This window comes from Microcebus murinus, chromosome 18 (assembly GCF_040939455.1).
Source record: "Microcebus murinus isolate Inina chromosome 18, M.murinus_Inina_mat1.0, whole genome shotgun sequence".
Taxonomy (NCBI): Eukaryota; Metazoa; Chordata; class Mammalia; order Primates; family Cheirogaleidae; genus Microcebus; species Microcebus murinus.
In genome coordinates this window covers 44,041,789-44,063,466 of record NC_134121.1, presented here as the reverse complement: position 1 = coordinate 44,063,466, position 21,678 = coordinate 44,041,789, and the positions used below count along the sequence as shown (strand labels likewise).

The 21,678-nt window shown below is 40.5% G+C and overlaps 1 protein-coding gene across 5 annotated transcripts in view; it reads right to left on the bottom strand.

The window, feature by feature from the left end:
- Positions 1 to 21,474, bottom strand: part of ATP6V0A1 (ATPase H+ transporting V0 subunit a1) — a 57,632-nt gene extending 36,158 nt beyond the window's left edge. For 3 of the 5 annotated variants that reach the window (XM_075994573.1, XM_075994569.1, XM_075994570.1), the window contains exons 1-7: positions 21,368 to 21,474; positions 19,318 to 19,481; positions 11,541 to 11,619; positions 9,326 to 9,423; positions 8,026 to 8,154; positions 1,737 to 1,840; positions 1,290 to 1,416 (exon numbers count right to left, since the gene is read on the bottom strand). In XM_075994573.1, coding sequence (XP_075850688.1) covers positions 1,290 to 1,416; positions 1,737 to 1,840; positions 8,026 to 8,154; positions 9,326 to 9,423; positions 11,541 to 11,619; positions 19,318 to 19,434 — 654 coding nt within the window. In that variant the 5' untranslated portion in view covers positions 19,435 to 19,481; positions 21,368 to 21,474. The remainder of the gene's footprint in view (positions 1 to 1,289; positions 1,417 to 1,736; positions 1,841 to 8,025; positions 8,155 to 9,325; positions 9,424 to 11,540; positions 11,620 to 19,317; positions 19,482 to 21,367) is intronic. The other 2 variants (XM_075994571.1, XM_075994572.1) reach the window with 1 other exon arrangement.
- Between the last annotated feature and the right edge of the window lie 204 nt (positions 21,475 to 21,678).

Here is a 21,678-nt window from a genome sequence, read left to right as displayed (position 1 = left end):
AGAAGGAAGACTGGACAAATAAGGTATACACAGTGTTAACCAGGATGTCCCCTGGCTGGCTGTATTTTCTCATCTATGTACAGAGCATGTGCTGCTTTTATAACAAGAAAACAAACAAAACTTTAGAAGGATAAAGGACATGAGAATTGTAGAAAATTACGCTCCAGCCTCTTAAATCCCTAAATTCTCCAGGCTAAACTACGGTCCAGTCTTTGGGCAGCTGCTCTGTTACAATATCCAGGGCCCCTTTTCCTGGATTTGTTGATGAAATAATCTTTCTGTTGCCAAGAGGAAACCTGACTGAATATTCCTGAGAACAGCTCCACATTGGGTGTGACTACAGATTACAATGTTTTTACAACCCAAGACAGCCTTCAGTAAGACTGTAAAACTACCTCCGTAGGTAAAGGGATTTACCATAAGTGCTACGACACTCCTACTCAGTATGGACGATAAAAGCCATATAGCTACATGACCCACCTAATCCGAGAAATCTCACAATTCAATGGCTCTTCTTAGGTAGAACAAATAACACTAATTAAGAAATTCACAAGATAATTTAGAATAGAAAAACCAACTCTAGGCTTCTAAATAATACTAGCACAAAAGCAAAGTAAACTTTCTGCAATACCTTTAATCTTTGCTTGTAATCCCTGAAATCAGGACTTACCATACCCATGTAGGCTCAGGTTATAAATTCTGTCCCATTATGTCAAATGCCAGGATGTTAAGCTGCTCCTACTTTCCAAAGCACTGAGTGGGGAAGATATTCTTATCTTGCACAATATATATTCTTAAACTAAGTTTCTGATTCTCCCAACAAATAAGTAGACAAAAAAACCTTACCAAGTAAAATTTCATCAGCTTATAAAGATCACAGTTTAGGAAATCTCTTCTCTTTTTATACATGGATATTACCAAATTTGGAACCAGATGTCTTGCTTTAAGTCAATTTTCATAAAAGGCAAATTTTCTTTCAGTCCCATACCAATAACAGAAAATATACAAAGCTAAAGTTTAAAATAAGTGGAAAAAAATTACCAATCGAAATAAAACCTACATGGTAAAGCTTGAAAATATTAATACATATATGCCATTATACATCATATGTATACAATGATGGGAGTAAAGTGAGGAAAGGAGCAGTCCTGCAAATTCTCATATCAAAGCAGGGATAAACACCAGGGCTCCCCTGTGGAAGGAGAAGACTCAGGTGGCCCCATGCTGCATTACTGCTCTGGGCTCCCTTTACAAGACCTACTCCCCAGGACGCAATCTCCTTGTCTTACAGTCACAGGATCCTCCAGGGGGTTCTCGATTTCAGCCTGTCGCAGGAACACATTTCCCCGGCACACCCGCCAAAGCATACGCTCAAATGTAGGGATGCGCTCCCGGTTAATCACACCAGCCACGAAGCTGTGGGAAGAAAAGGCAGATCATGGGATGGGAGGTTCTAAGACAAAGAAGAAAGGTGAGAGGAGAGGGGCAAAGACTACACAAATGAGATCGTGTTGTTATGTCACAAGGGCTGCCAGAGTCTATTCCTGATCTCACTCTATACAAATCAGAGAGCAGAGTAACTCAGGAAGTGAATCCATAGGGACTTAGGATCACCTCTCAACAAGCTCAGAAGAGGACGCATCCCGGTAGCAAGTGAGTCCCCAGCCTTATAGCTCTTTTGAAGAGCAAAGATGAACATGACCCACTGAGGACAGAAACGCTGAAGTGGAACTTACCCAAGTCTTAAAGGCGTGCCTCTTCCCATCTCACTTGGCTCCAAGAGGGATGAGGACTCTTCCAACAGGTCTGGATCCGCCATCTGCTGATGATGCAATTCAGCCTGAATTCACAAATCAATTAATATCTAATGAAAATAGTTAGTGGCATGCAGGGAACGAGGAACCAGGAGACAGGTTCAGAAAATAAGGATGAAAAAGAAAAAAACCACCAATAAAGACAAGGACACACCCATAAAAGGAGACAGGAAGAACAGGGGAAGAAGAAAAGGAAAATAATTCAAGGTAAAGAAAGCATAATTGCCCCAGTAAAGCACCTGGGGAAATGGTTTTAGAAATAAGGAATAAAAGAAAAATAATTACATGATGGTGACATGTATAAATCTGTTACTTGGTGGAAGCCATTTTCTTTCCTACATTTCCATGAATGAACTATGAAAGTCCCAGGAAATATCTTTGAAGGTGGATAGGAAGCTGAAATGTCTCTCCCTTTCATGTAAAAATGAAGCAGCTCTGCAGATACTCTCAACATTTAATTCTAGGCAGCTACAAACTAGAATTTTCCCTGTGTGAGAATGTGAAAGATGTAGACTCTTTCTAAGGAAGAAGCAAGGCACTGTCAGTGTCTTGAACATTGTGTAATCTGTAGAAAAACAGAATGGCATCTCCAGATATCTAGGTTCTCCAGGTCCTTAAAAATTCACAACACAAGAACTTTCAGCATGGTCATGTATAAAACGCTCCAAACCATAGGATTTAAAGAGTCCTTCTTTCTTCAAAAGGATAAGAAGTACAATAGCTGGGTAGGCCTGGGCCTCCATTTCATCCATAAAGGGAAGAAAAAGTGAAAACATCTCTGAATGTCCTATTTTCTAACTAGGAATCTAGAAATAGCAAAAAGTTCACATAGGCTTTACAGTTGAAGGATTCTTGAGAACACAGCTCAAGAATCAGGTAAAGTGAAGAAAAAGCAACAGACACTAAACCAATCTAGAGCTCATGGGCTGGCTTAATTGATTAGATTTAAAATGATTTCCACCATGACAGTTTATACAATGAAATGAAGGAGAAGGACCTTCCTACACCTAGGTCTTTAGTTCTTAGCCTCTCTCTACCCAACTCATCCTACCACTCTTTACTCCCATCAGAAAGGAGAAGCTGCTCTAAAAAATAAAGTCCAATTGACTATTCCACTGCATTCCACTTCATCTCCCCAACTTTAAAATCCATAGACTATTTGTTTGACCAAAGACTAGAAGTATGCCAGAACAATCTTCCTTCTCGAAAGTAAAACAAAAAGGAGAAATTTTCTCTATCATTCTTATTCCAAATTTCAATTTGATTCTACTCCTGTCAACCACACTATCAAAAAATGCCACAAAGGAACCTCCCTTATAAAGTCACGGGACCATAAATGTAACAAAAAAGGGGAAAAAACTGAGTATAAACCAGATGATAAGTCTAAAGGCCTAAAAAAGTGAAAGCAATTTGTTTTGGAAAGTAAGGATCAAAGCTAATCAAAAACAAAAAAACCAAAGTAAAAACCAAAAAAAAAAGGAAAGGCAGGCACTGTGTACACTAGAAGAGCAGAGAAATACTGTCATAAGATTTGAAAAGTTTAAGATAAGATAATGGGAACATTGGCCAGGCGTGATGGCTCACACCTATAATCCTAGCACTCTGGGAGGCTGAGGCGGGCGGGCAGATTGCTCAAGGTCAGGAGTTCGAAACCAGCCTGAGCGAGACCCCGTCTCTACCAAAAATAGAAAGAAATTGACCAACTAAAAATATATATACAAAAAATTAGCCGGGCATAGTGGCACATGCCTGTAGTCCCAGCTACTTGGGAGGCTGAGGCAGTAGGATCGCTTGAGTCCAAAGATTGAGGTTGCTGTGAGCGAGGCTGATGCCACAGCACTCACTTTAGCCTGGGCAACAAAGTGAGACTCTGTCTCAAAAAAAAAAAAAAAAAAGAAAAGAAAAAGAAAGATAATGGTAATAGGTCCGTCACAGTGGCTCCCACCTATAATCCTAGTACTCTGGGAGGCTGAGGCAGGCGGATGGTTTGAGCTCAGGAGTTCGAGACCAGCCTGAGCAAGAGTGAGACCACATCTCTACTAAAAAATAGGAAAAATTAGCCAGGCATGGTGGTGCATGCCTATGGCCCCAGCTACTTGGGAGGGTGAGGCAGAAGGATTGCCTCAGTCCAGGAGTTTGGGGTTGCTATGAGCTAGGCTGATGCCACGGCACTCTAGCCTGGGCAACAGAGTGAGACTCTGTCTCAAAAAAAAAAAAAAGATAATAGGAACACCAGTTACTACTTGCTGTCATATGGAAGTCAGGGTGTTCTTTTGTTTCTACTTGAAATCAAATCAGCTAACTGTAAGCAACTTGTTTTCAGGATCCAAATGACCACACATTGCAATGTGTTCTTGGATTATGCCCAAAAACCAGTGGAACTGACTGCTACTCACAAGACCCCTCCTCCTGCTTGCCTTCGTGGTTCACAAGACCCGGTTTAAGTAAATCCTAAGCATCAGTGCAAACATGTGTGCTCTAAAGCAGACAACCGAGGGAATAGCAACCAGCACTCAGCAACTGGACTATTCCAGACTGTATTCTGGGACTCTTTGAGAATAAAAATACCCAGCAGAATTAAAATTAAACAGAAACTTGCAATAATATTCTAATTACTCATTTCACTACTTACTGCTTAAGAATCCTAAGTCTTAGAGAGGAAAGTTAACAAATTTTAAATATAATTGTGCCAGATGGGACAGAAGGTTGACCAGAACTACTGAGGGCCTTTAAAACAATATCAAAAATCATGTTGTTAAGTATCTAAATCTTAGAGTACCTGGTTTCTACAATACAATAACAACACAGCCAATGTTCCCCTACATTACTTACTATGCCCTCTGGTTTAACCCTTTTACCCATCCAGAATTCTGAAAACCATGCCTTATGAAAAGGAAGCAGCAGCACTTCAGTTCTGTTTCTACAGCATTTAAGTACAAGAAGCACATCGAATTCAAGATATGTCAATTACCAAAACAAACACTGTCACTTCCATTTACATTAAGAAATTTCATTTAATCACTGAAGTCATTCACCCAAGCCCCAAAGGAGATGGCAGATGGGAAAGAAAGACAAAGAAAGCAGATGTATGGAAAACTCAGAAGGAAAGGAAAGCAGGATCTGCATGCCATTAACCATTACTTTTCCAGTCTTCTTTATGTTCTCATATGTTATGCTGCTTATGGTAAAAGATGTAGAGAAATCTCTCCAGCTCTTAAAGTTCTTCATAAGCAAGAAGACTGAGAAAAGGATAATCATTAACAAGTCATTTTAAATGCTCTGGATAAAAAATGGCTAAGTCGAACTTGTAATCATCTTCAATCCTAAGAACATTTAATATATGTTTACTTTTCCCCTTCTATATACCCTGCCAATCATAACCCCTATGCCTAAATATGGAAAGAATCCTTTTCTGATTTAGCCATTTTCTGCTGTGAATTATTGATTGTATTCACCAAATCATAAAAAAGAAGAGTTTAAAACTGGTAGTGTTTTAGGCCATTTGCGAACATTACAATTTTAGGCATAGAAGAAAATCTCATGAAATACCCTGAAGTTCTGACAATTAAAGGTCCCAAGTTTCCTTATCTTTTGCATTAAAGTGCACACTCGCATGCACAGACAGGGTCACTCCAGTCATGGCAGTGCCACCTGAGGCTGCTGGCAGCAGCAGGGCAAGGTCTATGGGAAGGGACCTGGCTGAGGCTGCTCAATAGTGGTGAAAACACACAAGGCAGATGGGTTCTTGCCAGAAGACTCTGCTGAGGGTTCTAGGAATGAAGGGGGAACTGATGACAAACACAGTGTGAGAACCTCTCCTAGCCAAGGCCTCATGCTCTAAGTACTTCCAGAGATTTAAAAAAAAAGAATGTTTTGTACAAATGGGGAAAACAACCCACCTTGGATAGGGCATGAAGGTCATGAAGACTTAGAGTCTGCCTTCTCAGGATGAACATTTCGTGTTCAGACTTAATAATCACAAGATAAAATTCCTAAATCCAGAACTTATGATTTTAAAATCTTTCATCATCTTTTCAAGTGTTTTATTTTATTTGTACTATTTTTTAAATTGTAAAATTAATAGTTTAAATAATTGTTTTCTTTAAGAGAGTCCATTTGTCAGTCTTTATTCAGAATTTCTCCTAAAATGAACCAGAATAGGAATCTCACGCCAATCTTTAAACTTAGGAGGTCCTGAAAAACTTTTTCATGTATCACAGCAGCATCCCTGTAGTAAACTAAAGAGTATATATCAGGCTGGTCCAACAGTAGTGGGTTATCAAAACTTATTAACATTAATGTCACTAAAGTTGGTATTCAACCCCCCCCCACTGCTAAATTTGACCGGTTTAAAAAAAAGAGAGAGAGCATATATCAAAAGGGGAAAAATATGAGGATAAAATAATTAAGCTCCAAATTATGCTAAAATATCTGAGCTTTGAACATGAGGCCAGGTCTACACTGGACATGTGGGCAGCAGCTGGGACCCATTTGGAAAAGCACACATCTGTGAGCACATGGAGGTGCTGTGTGTAGGGATGTTTCCTGATGTGACTAAATGATACACTCCCTGAACACAGGGACCATGTCTTACTCATCCCATGTCTCACAAAGAGTAGGTGCTTATTATATGCTTGGTGAATTAATGAATCAAAATACAGTAAGGCATTGAGCATGCTGGAATCCCAGATTACTTGTTCATTAAAACCATATGGCATAAGTGTCCATGCCTGTTGCAAAAGACCTTAAACACTTGGAAAGAATTAATCACAGTGCCCCACACCCTCCAATGCGATGATATCAGGGACTGGCGAAAGAAGTCACCACCAGTCTCAAAATTCTCAACTCAGTGAGCAAGCTGACTATTCACATCAAAACTCTACTGATATACAAGCAGATTCTGATTCTTGGGCTGACCAGGCAATTAAATTCACATGAGCTTTCTCCCTTTCCCCAGCCCCAACAGATACTTTTAATTAGCATGGCTTCTCTAACTCAAATCCTTAGTTATTGAGGAATGTATCACATCCTCAGCAGACTTTCTTGAGCCCAGCAGTTTTTAAACTAGCATGCTTCACAATCACCTTGTTAAAAAAGACTGCTGGGCCTCAACCTCCGAGTTTCTGATTCAGCAGGTCTGGGGTGGGGACTGAGAATTTATATTTCTAAGAAGATCTCAAGTGAGGCTGCTGGTGCTGCTGATAGGAGAACCCATGGTCCAACCTAGACAATTATGGAGAAATGATCTCTCCTCAAATGGCAAATGTTAAAAGTATAACTGAGGACACACCAGACCCTAACTAAAATAGGCCCTCTCTATTTAAAAGCTTTGCCAAATTTTTTTGTTGAGCAAAGGAAATAAAGAACTTCATGGGAAGGCACACTAAACAGTGCCTGGAATGGTCTCTGAAGTATCTAATATTGTTAATCAGGTGGCAAAGACATCTGTCTAAAAGACAGTTACTCATACATTAGGTCATCACAAAAACCACATTCGGGTTGAAAGCTAATCAATTTGGAGAAGGAAGCCTTCTGCAAGCCTTGCTCCAAATCCTTTCCATGGGGTCACCTCAGCAAGCTGTCAACTTAGTCACCTACGTTTTTAATCCCAGGAACTTAATAAGATTTTCCCCTATAAAGTAATGAAGTTAAATTTATGTGAAAATCCAGGAGTTTTAAACAAGCATCCTACAATATTTCCAGACAGCACAATGAAAAACTCTTGAAAAATTAGTGTGCCATGTGCTATCTGAAGTACTAAACACTGCTCAAAGGCTGATAAGCAAACACAGAGAATAAAATAAAAAGTTTGATGACAAAAGGTCTGGTGTTTAAACCTTTTTATCATTTCGTGTATAACCAAATGTTTGTTTCTTCAACTTTAACCTTAAGCATATACTTACCTTATAATATATAAGTATAAATATAATGTAAAAATTTCTACCAACTATGTTTATACAACTGCTTCAGGGTTCCTTTCCCCATCTTGAGATGAAAAATTGCAGAAAATGTGAAAAAATACAAAACCATGACTGGCTGTGTACTGCATGAAAAATGGAACATAATCTGACATTTCTTCAACTAAAGAAGGGTGCAAAAATGGTATTGCTTCCAAAATAGCAAATTAAAATAATTACTGGAATAAAAATATGGCCCACTTGTATGAGTGTAATATCAGCTGTTCAAATACTAAGAGAAACAATAGTCTGACCTCGTCAAAAAACTGCTGAGTTTTGCGCAGTATAAATTTTAATTCAGTCAGCTCCAGGAAGTTTCTCTTCAGAGCTTCCTGGTTTGTGTTGATTTCCTTCAGTTCATTTTCAATCTTCTCAAAATTGGCCTAGAGGAACAAAAGAAAACGTAAGCTAAACTCAATATACTTGCTCTGAAAGACATTAAAAGAATTCATCCCACAGAACTGTTGCCACATTGACAGTTCAAAAATATCTTAGCCCTCTTCAGCAAATACTGTGGTTTTACCAGAGCAATTTTCTTTTCTTTTTTGAGACTGAGTCTCACTCTGTTGCCCAGGTACAGTGCAGTGGTATCATCCTAGCTCACTGGAACCTCAAATTCCTGGACTCAAGTAATCCTCCTGCCTCAGCCTGGCTAATTTTTCTACTTTTTTTTTTGTTAGTAGAGATGGGGTCTGGCTCTTGCTCAGGCTGGTCTCAAACTCCTTACCTCAAGCTATCCTCCCAACTGGGCCTCCCAGAGTGCTAGGATTACAGGCATGAGCAACCATGTCCAGCTGCAATTTTCTTTATGAAAATTTTTTTGCTTAAAATAGTCCTTGTGGGGCTGGGTGAGGTGGCTCATGCCTGTAATCCTAGCACTCTGGGAGGCCAAGATGGGCGGATCGCTAGAGGTCAGGAGTTGGAGACCAGCCTGAGCAAGAGCGAGACCCCGTCTCTACTAAAAATAGAAGGAAATTAATTGCCCGCCCAACTAATATATATAGAAAAAATTAGCCAAGCATGGTGGCACATGCCTGTAGTCCCAGCTACTCGGGAGGCTGAGGCAGTAGGATCGCTTGAGCCCAGGAGACTGAGGTTGCTGTGAACTAGGCTGATGCCACAGCATTCTAGCTTGGGCAACAGAGCAAGTCTCTGTCTCCAAAAAAAAAAAAAAAAAGGCTTTGTGTATAGAGTCTACTGTACACTCCGTAAATCACTTGGGAGATTTCAGTTGGATAAAATAGTTATCGAAAAGCCCACTGGCTATTCATTTAGCATACAAGATTAATAAACTACTAGATAAACTGACATTAATCCAATAAAGTTTCAATAAGCCAATAAACATATGTTCAGTGACATATGACATTGGTTTGAATACTATTTGATGTCATAAGAAAGAGGCTCTATTTTGATCACACCTATAAGAAACTTACAATTATTAGATGATGCTGACAAAGTTAACAAGAATTACTCTACTCTCCGACCACCATGGAAAGTCATTTTTGCATTTAAGTAGAAAGAAACTTATCTGGCTTTTTCAGAAGAACTGTTTACCTCTAAATCAATCATGTCCCGGGGGAAGGGCACCTCTGGGTTTTCGCCGGTGTCCATAATTGGAATGTTAGCTTTTCTTATCTCTTTTTCAACAAATCCTAAAATGATAGAGCCAAAACATTCATGTCTAGTTGCACATGTCTGGAATTGCCATTATTTGAGGCAAAAATTAAGATCTAAAACCTGGCTACAAAGAGTTTCATTCTAAGATACTTTTTTTATATAAAAGAAGCATCCTTTTTCTCCACATCCCTCTTTCTCTAACCTCACACTCTCAAAAGCTACTCCAAAGAGGGTGGTCATTTCACAAGTGCCTTCCTTCCCTCTTCTGGTCATAACAACACTAGCCTTCCTCTGCTTCAACTCTCCACCCTCCTCCGCCACTGCCACCCCACAGTATGACGTTTCTGGCTGCAGATACTACTGTTGGCAAAGCAGAGCTACACATGAAGAGTATAATTCAATTGAATATTTGACACTTAACACACTAGTGAGACAATTCCAGATCAAAAGGGGTTCACTAAATTTGAGACAATCAGGCTAGTTTTAAGTATAAAAAATAAAAATAAAAAAGCTGAACACACTGCTGAATTTGACTGGCTTAAAAAATAAATAAATAAATAAATAAATAAACAGGCCGGGCGCAGTGGCTCACACCTGTAATCCTAGCACTCTGGGAGGCCAAGGAGGGCGGATTGCTCGAGGTCAGGAGTTTGAAACCAGCCTGAGCAAGAGCAAGACCCCGTCTCTACTATAAATAGAAAAAAATTAATTGGCCAACTAATATATATAGAAAAAAAAAATTAGCCGGGCATAGTGGTGCATGCCTGTAGTCCCAGCTACTCGGGAGTCAGAGGCAGCAGGATTGCTTGAGCCCAGGAGTTTGAGGTTGCTATGAGCTAGACTGATGCCATGGTACTCACTCTAGCCTGGGCAACAAAGTGAGACTCTGTCTCAAAAAAATAAATAAATAAATAAATAAATAGACAAACAAATAAAGCTGAACATGTAATAAGGACCCAAAACACCAGAAGAAAAAAGTGTTTCAAGAGACAATACTAACTTTCTTTTTAGAGTGGGGACCAAATTCTCCTCTCAGTTAACCATAACCTGACTAAGTAGAGTGGCAAGATCATGGGTTTGGAGCCAGACAGAACAACCTAACTTCAAATACCAATTCCATCACAACTGCTTATACTCCAGGGCAAGTCACTAAACCTCTCTGGTCTTTAGCTGCCTCCATTATTAAATGAAGTAGCACTCATCTTGAAGGAATGTTGTGGGGAAATAAATGAAATAAGGTCCGTGAGTATGCTAACCCTCAATAAGACCCTAATAAATGTTAGGTTCCTCTCTCATAAATAGATCAAACTAAAAGGTGGCTCTGCTAACATCTAAAACTGATGGTGCTCTGGGTCCTTCTCTCAGAATCCTATAATGTAGTTCTTTTTTTATCCTCTTTAATTTATTTATTTTTTGAGACAGAGTCTCACTGTCCTCCTATAATGTAGTTCTCCTATTAAAATCTCCTCCAGGCCAGGTGTGGTGGCTCACGCCTGTAATCCTAGCTCTCTGGGAGGCCAAGCCTTGCGGATTGCTCAAGGTCAGGAGTTCGAAATCAGCCTGAGCAAGAGCGAGACCCCTGTCTCTACTATAAATAGAAAGAAATTAATTGGCCAACTAATATATATACAAAAAGTTAGCCGGGCATGGTGGCACATGCCCGTAGTCCAAGCTACTTGGGAGGCTGACACAGAAGGATCCCTTGAGCCCAGGAGTTTAAGGTTGCTGTGAACTATGCTGATGCCACGGCACTCACTCTAGCCAGGGCAACAAAGTGAGACTCTGTCTCAAAAAAAAAAAAAATATCGTCCATTCTCTAGATTTTTGAGGAAGAAAGAAAAATAGGGAAAAAATAAAATAAAATATTAAAAGAGAATAAAAAAAATCTTGCCCCCTGCAAAAAATAACTACAGTGTTTTCAGCCTGCAACCTGTTGTTTCAAACAAGGTTTCCATTAAGCACACCCAGCCCATATACCATAAAATCAATTTGTATTCAAGGAATTAATCTTAACATCATGACTGTAGGAGTTTTCCTTTTTTCTTTTTCTCCTACAGTATTTTCTTTCTTTATTAAGAGGACTAATTAATGTCTCTAATCTAAGGCAAATGATTCATTAAAGGAACATTATGCAAGACCAAAATACACATACGAAGCTTTCGATCCATTTCTTCACATCTTCTAACTTCATTCACAAATTTCCGCTGGAAAACATTTACATCTGGATTTAACTGAAAAAGAAGAACACAATACCAAACATTCAAACACAGCATCTATTTCTCTTTCATCTGTTTCACAAGCAACACATCCTGCAAAGTGAAAACTTAATTTTGTGTCAATGTATAATACACCACTAATCAAAATTATCTACTGATCCATATAAAAACTGCTTTGTAGCCAGTCACACCAGCAAAGGATAAAACCTCCTCCCTTGCTGCTGCAACACATTAAGGACTAGAGGCGAGTGGGTCAAAGCACAGGGGTACAAAACATTTTCCTCAGCCAAAAGTCTTAGTGAGGAGCCTTTCTACCACCTAAAATTTGGGCAATGGATATCACAGGAACTCTGTCTTCTGGTTTGCCTTCTCTCTTTCTTCCCAAGCAGAAAAAAAATCGAAGGCAAATTTCTCTTGTTCTTCTGTCCCAGGGTCTTCACCTTCTGGGTGATAGCCTGGTTTACTCACTCATACACAACAAGTAATTTTCAAAGCAATGTAACAGACATTCTGTGATATACAAACAAAAATAATACAAGGTCCTATTAAGAAGCTAGCAATCTGGCTGGGTGCAGTGATTCACACCTGTAATCCCAGCACTTTGAGAGGCTGAGGCTGGACGATTGTTTGAGGCCAGGAGTTCAAGACCAGCCTAAGCAACATAGCAAGACTCCTTCTCTACAAAAAATTAAAAAATTATCCATTCAAACCTCTTACGGTGGGGATAAAGAAAATAAAAAAAAAAAAAAAAAAAATTATCCAACTACTTGGGAAGCGGAGCCAGGAGGATAGTTTGAGCCTGGGAGTTGTGATCATGCCACAGCACCCTAGCCTGGGCAACAAAGCAAGACTTCATCTCTAAAAGAAAAATTTGTTTTTTAATTGCCCTTAAAGTCAGGAACAAGACAAGAATACCATGTGACAGATACATGGTATGTTGCTCTATTTCCTTATTAAAAAAAAAAAAAAAAATCCCAATATTGTTCAGGGCAAAAACTGCTCAGCTAAAAAAACCCACATTTCCCAGCGAGAGCAAGAGCGAGACCCCCGTCTCTACTATAAATAGGAAGAAATTAATTGGCCAAGTAATACATACAGAAAAAATTAGCCGGGCATGGTGGCACATGCCTGTAGTCCCAGCTACTCGGGAGGCTGAGGCAGCAGGATCCCTTGAGCCCAGGAGTTTGAGGTTGCTGTGAGCTAGGCTGACGCCATGGCACTCACTCTAGCCAGGGCAACAGAGTGAGACTCTGTCTCAAAAAAAAAAAAAAAAAAAAAAGAATATATGGATGAAAGGCCAAGAGCTGCAGCATCATCTCGAAAGACAAAAGCCAAAAGCTCCAGGATGGCCAATCAGAAATACAAAATGATCTTAGGACGCTGATGACAGTGTGAAGTCAGGCTTCATGTTACATGAAAAAAGTAAAACCCAATAATTGGAGTTTTCTGTTAGGTTCAGCCCAACATAATCCTAAGATTAGCTTGCTGTTACTCTCCTTAACATGTTATTTATTAAAGGTTCTAAAGCATATGGTAAAATAAGTAAAAGAAAGAAAAAGGATAAGGATTTAAAAAGAAGAAACAAAACTGCAGATAATAAATTGAATATATGGAAAATCAAAGACTTCTACCAGCAAACTATTGGAATTTCACAAAAAGGTATTCATTGAGGTTGCTGGATATAAAACAATATGTAAAAATCAACTGTATTCTTTTATAACAGCCATAAACAGAAGAGCTAAAATTTTTAAATGATGCCTAATCACAACAACAAAAAAACAATACAGAATAAGTCTAAATAAAGATGTCTAAGAGTCTCACAGAGAAAATAAAACTATCAACAGGGAATTTCATGGAATTTAACAAGTTGATTCTAAAATTAATATGAAAGAGCATGGGGGCCAGAATAGCGGAGACAGTTTTGATAAACAAAGTGGGGGAACCCATACCCTATAAGACATCAAGACTTAGTATTCAGTTATGGCAATTTACTGTTCTATAAGCACAAGGGTAAACAAATGTGCCAATGGACCAGAAGAGAATCCAGAAACAGACTCACATATGTATGAAAACTTGATAGGTTACACATGAGATCACAAATCATGAAATAAGAATATATTATTCAGGCCGGGCACGCCTATAATCCTAGCACTCTGGGAGGCCGAGGCGGGAGGATTGCTCAAGGTCAGGAGTTGAAACCAGTCTGAGCAAGAGTGAGACCCCCGTCTCTACTAAAAATAGAAAGAAATTAATTGGCCAACTAATATATATACAAAAAATTAGCCGGGCATGGTGGCGCATGCCTGTAGTCCAAGCTACTCGGGAGGCTGAGGCAGGAGAATGGCTTGAGCCCAGAAGATTGAGGTTGCTGTGAGCTAGGCTGATGCCACGGCACTCACTCTAGCAACAAAGTGAGACTCTGTCTCAACAAACAAACAAACAACAACAAAAAAAACCAACCTGAGCAAGAGCGAGACCCTGTCTCTACTAAAAATAGAAAAAGTTAATTGGCCAACTAAAAATATATAGAAAAAATTAGCCGGGCATGGTGGCACATGCCTGTAGTCCCAGCTACTCGGGAGGCTGAGGCAGCAGGATCGCTTGAGCCCAGGAGTTTGAGGTTGCTGTGAGCTAGGCTGACGCCACGGCACTCACTCTAGCCTGGGCAACAAAGCGAGACTCTGTCTCAAAAAAAAAAAAAGAAAACTATTAGGTAAACAGCTACTGGGGAACAGGATATTCACATAGTCTCAAAGTATCACTCCATGTTACTTATTAATCACAAAGGGAAAACAGCACCTAATGGAGAACACTAGTAAATACACCTTAATCGAGTCATCAAATTTATCTTTACCAATAGCAGAAAAAATGACATCATGTGCCTTCTCACGTGATATATTAAGGACACAGTATCATATGCATAGTTTCCTTGCCAAAAAATGTTTACCTAAATCAAATCATGAGGAAACAATTAGACAACTCCAAATTGAGAGACCTTATGCAAAACAAATGGCCTGGACTCTTGAACAATATCAATGTCATAAAAGACCAAACAAACAAGCTATATTTCTACAGAACATGAGAATGGGCTGAATTTCTTCTTGGCTACTGCTGACCACCCCATTCAGAGATTGTTTGTTGCTAATCCGCCCTGTTTCTCACTCCTCTCCCATCCCACTGATATAAGTAGAAAACAACAACAACAACAACAACAAAACCCAAACTCAGCTGTAAAAGGCATTAATGAAACAACTGGGAAATCAGAATATGACTGTGTATTAGACAATTGTATCAATGTGAAATTTCTTGGATGTGATCATTGTATTGTGGCTACAAAGGCAAATATCTGTGCTTAGTTGATACATGCTGAAGTGTGAAATAGAGATAAAATGTCACAATGGCCACAGGCTACTCTCTAATAGTGCAGTAAAAAAGATTATATCAAATGAGGCAAAAGATATTTTTGGGTGGGGGATAAAGTCTTGCTCTGTTTCACTGGCCAGAATGCAGTGGCATCATCATAGCTCCATGCAACCTCAAACTCCTGGGCTCAAACAATTTTCCTGCCTCGCCAGCCACACCTGTAATCCTAGCACTCTGTGAGGCTGAGCCGGGTGGATTGCTCAGGATCAGGAGTTCGAAACTAATCTGAGGAAGAGAGAGACCCCGTCTCTACTATAAATAGAAAGAAATTAATTGGCCAACTAATATATATACAAAAAATTAGCCGGGCGTGGTGGCGCATACCTGTCTGTAGTCCCAGCTACTCAGGAGGCTGAGGCAGTAGGATTGCTTGAGCCCAGGAGTTTGAGGTTGCTGTGAGCTAGGCTGATGCCACGGCACTCACTCCAGCCTGGGCAACAAAGTGAGACTCTGTCTCAAAAAAAAAAAAAAAAAAAAAATTCTCCTGCCTCAGCCTCCCGAGTAGCTGGGACTACAGATGCATGCCACCGTGCCTGGCTATTTTTTCTATTTTTTTCTGTACAGCCGGTGTCTTGGCTGGTCCGGGTGCAGTGGTGTTTACAACTAATTGATCACATCCAGTTGCAAATTCCTTTGTTTTTTTTCCAATCCCACTGCTTCACTTGACTAGCCTAAAATACACACACACACACACAAAGCTGGGGTCTTACTCTTGCTCAGGCTGGTCTCAGACTCCTGAGCTCAAGCAATCATCCCTCCTCAGCCTCCCAGAGTGCAAGGATTATAGGTGTGAGCCACCTCACCTAGCCTCAAAAGATTAATGCATAAGGGTATTCAGGTCTGATAAAACAAAATAAAAACTTAGGGAAAAAATATTGACAAGCAAAAAAAAAAAAAAAAAAAAAAGAACATTTATTTAGGACAAAATATACCATAAACAAAAAGAAAAAACAAGCCGCAACCTAGAAGTTTTTACCAGTAAAGGATGAGAGAAAGATCAGTGTCCAAAATACATGAAGAACTTACAAATCCCACAAGCCAAAAGCAAAAGACAAGCAACCCAACAGAAAAATAGGCAGATGATATGGACAGATATTTCATGAAGAGGAAATTCATATGTCTAATAAGCAGATAAAAAGATACCAACTGAGGCCGGGCGCTGTGGCTCACGCCTGTAATCCTAGCTCTTGGGAGGCCGAGGCGGGCGGGCGGATTGCTCAAGGTCAGGAGTTCAAAACCAGCCTGAGCAAGAGCGAGACCCCGTCTCTACTATAAATAGAAAGAAATTAATTGGCCAACTGATATATATATAAAAAAAAAATTAGCCGGGCATGGTGGCACATGCCTGTAGTCCCAGCTACCCGGGAGGCTGAGGCAGAAGGATCACTCGAGCCCAGGAGTTTGAGGTTGCTGTGAGCTAGGCTGACGCCACGGCACTCACTCTAGCCTGGGCAACAAAGTGAGACTCTGTCTCAAAAAAAAAAAAAAAAAAAAAAGATACCAACTGGACCAATGGAGAAAATGCAAATTAAAACAACAATAAGATACTATTTCATTTGAAAGGTAGTGATTTCTTTAAAAAAAAAAAAGATACCATTTCACACCCATCAGATTGGCAAATATATGAGTTTGAGCATGAAAGTGTTGACAATTGTGGAATGACTGGAACCTTTTTTTTTTTTTTTTTGAGACAGTCTTGCTCTGTTGCCCAGGCAGAGTACAGTGGTCTCATCACAGCTCACTGCAGTCTCCAACTCCTGGGCTCAAGCAATCCTCCTGAGTCAGCCTCCCGAGTAGCTGGGACTACAGGTTCTTCACCACATCCAGCTAATTTTTTTACTTTTTGGAGAGATGGGGTCTTACTATTGCCCAGGCTGGTCTCAAATTCCTGGGCTCAAGTGATCCTCTAGAACTTTTAACACTGACAGAAGCATGAATAGGCAGGTACATTCATCATGAAATACACTGTGACAACATCTAACAATGTTATAGATATACACAATACTAAGCAATTCCCTTTCTTAGTTATAATCTCTAGAGTAGCAGCAGGTCTGTGAGATCAATTCTATTTTCATAACAACACAAAGACATCATTTGCCTTTTTCATTCCCATTCTCTCATGAGTGCTCAGTGACGTTTTCCAGAGGCTTATGATACAGGATATCACAACAGACTGAAAGCAGAAGCAGATGTGAAAATCCAGCTGTCTTCTATTAATTCAGACACAAGGAAATTTTCAAAAATGAAAAAATAATGCTATTCTTCTATTGTTTTGTTCTGAAAAATATGGTTATTTTTCCTAAAAATGTTATTTATGATAATATGTAGTGGGTTTACTCTTACAATTTTAAAATGATTTGATAAATAAGTATTTTAAACATTTCTCAGTTCGAATTCCCAATATGGTAAATATTGATAGCTGAAACTCATATAAACAAAACTTCATTGGGGTCCTTAATTTTTAGGAGTATAAAGAGGTCCTGAGGCCGGGCGCGGTGGCTCATACCTGTAATCCTAGCTCTCTGGGAGGCCGAGGTGGGCGGATTGTTTGAGCTCAGGAGTTCGAAACCAGCCTGAGCAAGAGCGAGACCCTGTCTCTACCATAAATATAAAGAAATTAATTGGCCAACTAATATAGAGAGAAAAAATTAGCCAGGCATTTTGGCGCATGCCTGTAGTCCCAGCTACTTGGGAGGCTGAGGCAGCAGGATCCCTTGAGCCCAGGAGTTTGAGGTTGCTGTGAGCAGGCTGATGCCACGGCACTCACTCTAGCCTGGGCAACAGAGTGAGACTCTGTCTCAAAAAAAAAAAAAAAAAAAAAAGAGGTCCTGAGACCAAAAAGTTTGAGAATCACTGTACTAGAAACTATCATAAAGGTCTACCAGGAGACATAGCCAAGACTCTGGGTTACAGATTCATGAGCAGGAAAAACTAATAAACTATTAATCTCAGAGAGTTATATGTTAAATGCAGGGATGGTATTTGTGAGGTCAGGACCAGAGATAAAGACTTTGGGACTCATTGAATAAAGATTTGAGACTAGATGAGATCACCAAAATAGAAGATAAAGGAAAACATGGGTATGGAGAAGCTCACCCAGAAACAACAAAGAAGAGACCTGGGGGGACACTGACACCTAGAGTGGGGGTGGGGAAGATCAAAGAGAGTCTAGTGGGAAGGTAAGAAAAGGAATCAATCAGTCAGGGAGGAGAACTTCTGGAAAGAGATGGTACAAATTGGTTCAATGAGAATAAGGAATATGACCATGTCACCGCATTACATTTGTGCAATTTCAGCTCAAACTGAGAACTAAGAACTTCCTGAAAGCCTGCCAATTCCAGGAAGCCTATATTGATCAATCCCACTCGTTTCTGGTCACTCCTCTTTCATTCATCCATTCATTCCAACAAATACTGATTGAGTGGGCACTAAGGATGCAATAATAAGCAAAACCAGAGAATACCCCTGTCTTCATGATGCTTGGATCACAGTGAAAGAGAGAGATTTTTAATCAACTATACACACCGATAAAGGTAAAAACATGACCAGAGTGAATGCTATGAAAGAAAGGTATATGGGGGGGGCAGTAAAAAATAAAATAAAATAAAAAATAAAAAAGGTATATGGAGTGTTAGGATTGCATAACAGGAGGGAGGATCTGACCAAGTCAGGAACAACAAACTGTTAACTGCCCCCTCTTTTTAGCAGTGTACACTGTGCCTTCCTGACTAGATTATAAGACCCAAAGGGCATACTTTTTCACTCTGAAACTGTCCATTTTTTTTTTAGATCTTTTCCAAGTACCCAGCATAATGCTCCAAAGTAATGGATATTTAGCACATGCTTACTTATATACTATATATCTATAGCTTGATACCTCAGATTTTATTTTTTTTTAAATGTCCTACTGTATGAAAGAACTACAATATTTTTTTCTTTTTTAAATCCTGCTACGAAAAAAAAAATCCTGCTATGGTTATTAAGGAGCCCAAAAGCAAAGTTAAAGCCTTGAATATGTTACTTTGGTATCCTTTCCCTGTATCACAAGCAATTACCTTGAGAATGCTTAGGATGGTTCTCAAAGGCGGAGTTAGCAAAAGCATGGAAGGATTGAAATAAAATATTCTCACCTCTAGAAAAGACAACTTGAAGTGTACACTCTACCAATAGTAAGCCAGTGCTGTAATGTTATTTTTGCAAATAAAAACCAAAACATTCATCATAAGGCAATTGGCCATGACAAGGAAAACAGTTCAGAAGTGATCAAGAAGCTGTCCCACAACTACTTACATCACGAAACTGGACTTTTCCGAGTTCTCCTAATTCACTGACGCAACAATAAGCAGCTTCTGACTGTAGAAAAAGCTGGGCCAGCGTCATCTCCTCACTCCGGAAAAGCTCCCCCATGGTGGCAGAAGGTACCAGTCAACTGAGTACCTGGATTTCTCTCCAACCTGAGGCAAAAGAGAAAATGACATAACTTGGAAATTACCAAGAGGGCTAAGAGCAAATAACATCCCAGTAAGGCTCTTTCATTTTGCAATTTCATTTCTTCCACCCCATGATGACAGGTCTTTAACAATTGTTTTGACATCTTTCTTAGAAAGATGGACAGAAGAAACTGCAAAAGCAGTTACTGAATCCTGTCCCACAGAGTGCTGGATGAAAAGTCACTTCCTTTGCAGTCAACATCAGGATCAAATGACAATATTTGGGGCAACTCAATACATAAGAACGTATCCAGATTAAAGACAGGAACTGGGAACCCCAAACAGCTCTTTAAATACCCTGGACACAACACCCTGACATCACACTGCCTAATCTTTTTTTGCTAGTGCAGGAAACAAACAGAAAAGACCTTAATTACCCTCTCATAAAAGATGTCTGCCTTGTGACTAGTTTTCTCCCCTCTACTGACAATGCCCATTTCTAACAGCCCAGAGTTCCCACATTATCCTAAAGCTATGGCTACATTAAAAGGTTTAACCTTCCAAACTCCCAGAGAACACCATTGCTCCTCCAAGGAATCCAAACAAATAACCATTATCTGAAAAAAGTAACCAGCTTGCATATTAAGCTCAATTTCAAATCAAGCATGACAGGAACACATTGATAATGACAAAGCAGTTTTATCAAGCCGCAGAGAATAAGCTTTCCACCTCTGCAGCTTTCCGTTTCTCATCCTCACCACCTTCAAGATTAATTACATTCTTCCACATGTCAAATCTTCTCAAGTATGAGCCAATAAAGGTTTCGTTTTAGGGCTGTCTTACTGCTGCCGGGTATAAGAGACAATTGGCGCTATCAGTGGTCCTGAAACTGCAATTATTTATTCTCAATCAGCTAATGCAAGGCACTGTCTGTACAATTTCTAAACTCAGCAAAATGTACAGTATTTTTAGTGTTAGAAGGGCATCCATATTCAGTATTAGGTGAGTCTGCCATCAAAGGAAGATTTACTCTTCTGGAAGGCTGGGAGACATTTTGAGAAATGGGAACGGACAAACCTTTGTGCATCTCATATTCAAGGCAGCAAAACAACAAGCTCAGATATAAGTAAGGATTTCTCAAGATTACGTAGGTTGACTTTAATACTGTGTATATATGAATCAACCAAGTTAGCTGCTACCAGCACCACCCTTCAACAAAGATAGATTCCACATATAATTATGCCTGATCAGCACGGTTCAAGGACTGCCAGTAATGATAGTCTCCAATGAGCTGCCTCCCTCCTCCTGTCCTATAGTGATTACCGGTCTCTCTAGAATATCTCTATAGCACTGGAGACAAACAGAAAATTAATTAGGCCAAAGCCTTTCAGGGGGTCATAAAACAAAATACAAAGAAACAACGACTCCGCAAAATATGAGCCCAAATACGGCGTCTCCTGCGTCCAGCCTCGAGAAATCACACTACTGTCATCCAGTCCTCACCTCCTAACAAGGTATTCACCAGGTTCATTTCCTGTCTAACGAGTGAGAAAGCAGGTATTTTCTGTGCCCAGCCATATCTACCTCCAGGGATGGGGAGAAAAGGGAGGGGGGAATCTCAAATTGGGAGATCCTAAAAGAAGCCTCCTAATTCATCTGCCTACCCCATAACCTTCAGTTCTTCTGCCTACCCCTTAAATGTGGGGAGGAATTCCTGGCCTCCAAGGGGCAGTGAGCCTCCGGTTCCCCTGGCTGGAGGAGGGGTGCCCAAAGAGGGGTGGACCCCCATTTTCTCTCGGAGACTTAAGACCCTTGCTAATTCCTTTGAAAATCGAGGGGGCTATTAGAAGGGTTTCCTGCGTCCCTTGCAGGCCACTGCCCGCCGCGCTGTAACCACAACCCCAGCTCACCTCCCGCCGCCGCCACAGCAGCCGCCGCAGCCAAGCCCGCAGCCTCCGCGGCTCCGGGCAGCAGCGCCTCGACGTGCGTGCGTCTGCCCGCGAAGCCCCGCCCCCGCGCTGCCGGTAGTGCCGCCCCCACAATGACCTCATCACAGTTGGCCAATGGGGAGCGGCCTCGCCTGGGCTGTCGCAGTGCGGAGTCACGGGGGGCGGGGGCGAGACCCAGCGTGCTGACGCCATCTTGGTTCCTGGGCTGAGGCTCCAGGCCCGGGCGGAGCGGGGCGGAGGGGTGAGTGGGTTGGGCTGGCAGTGCAGGTGCT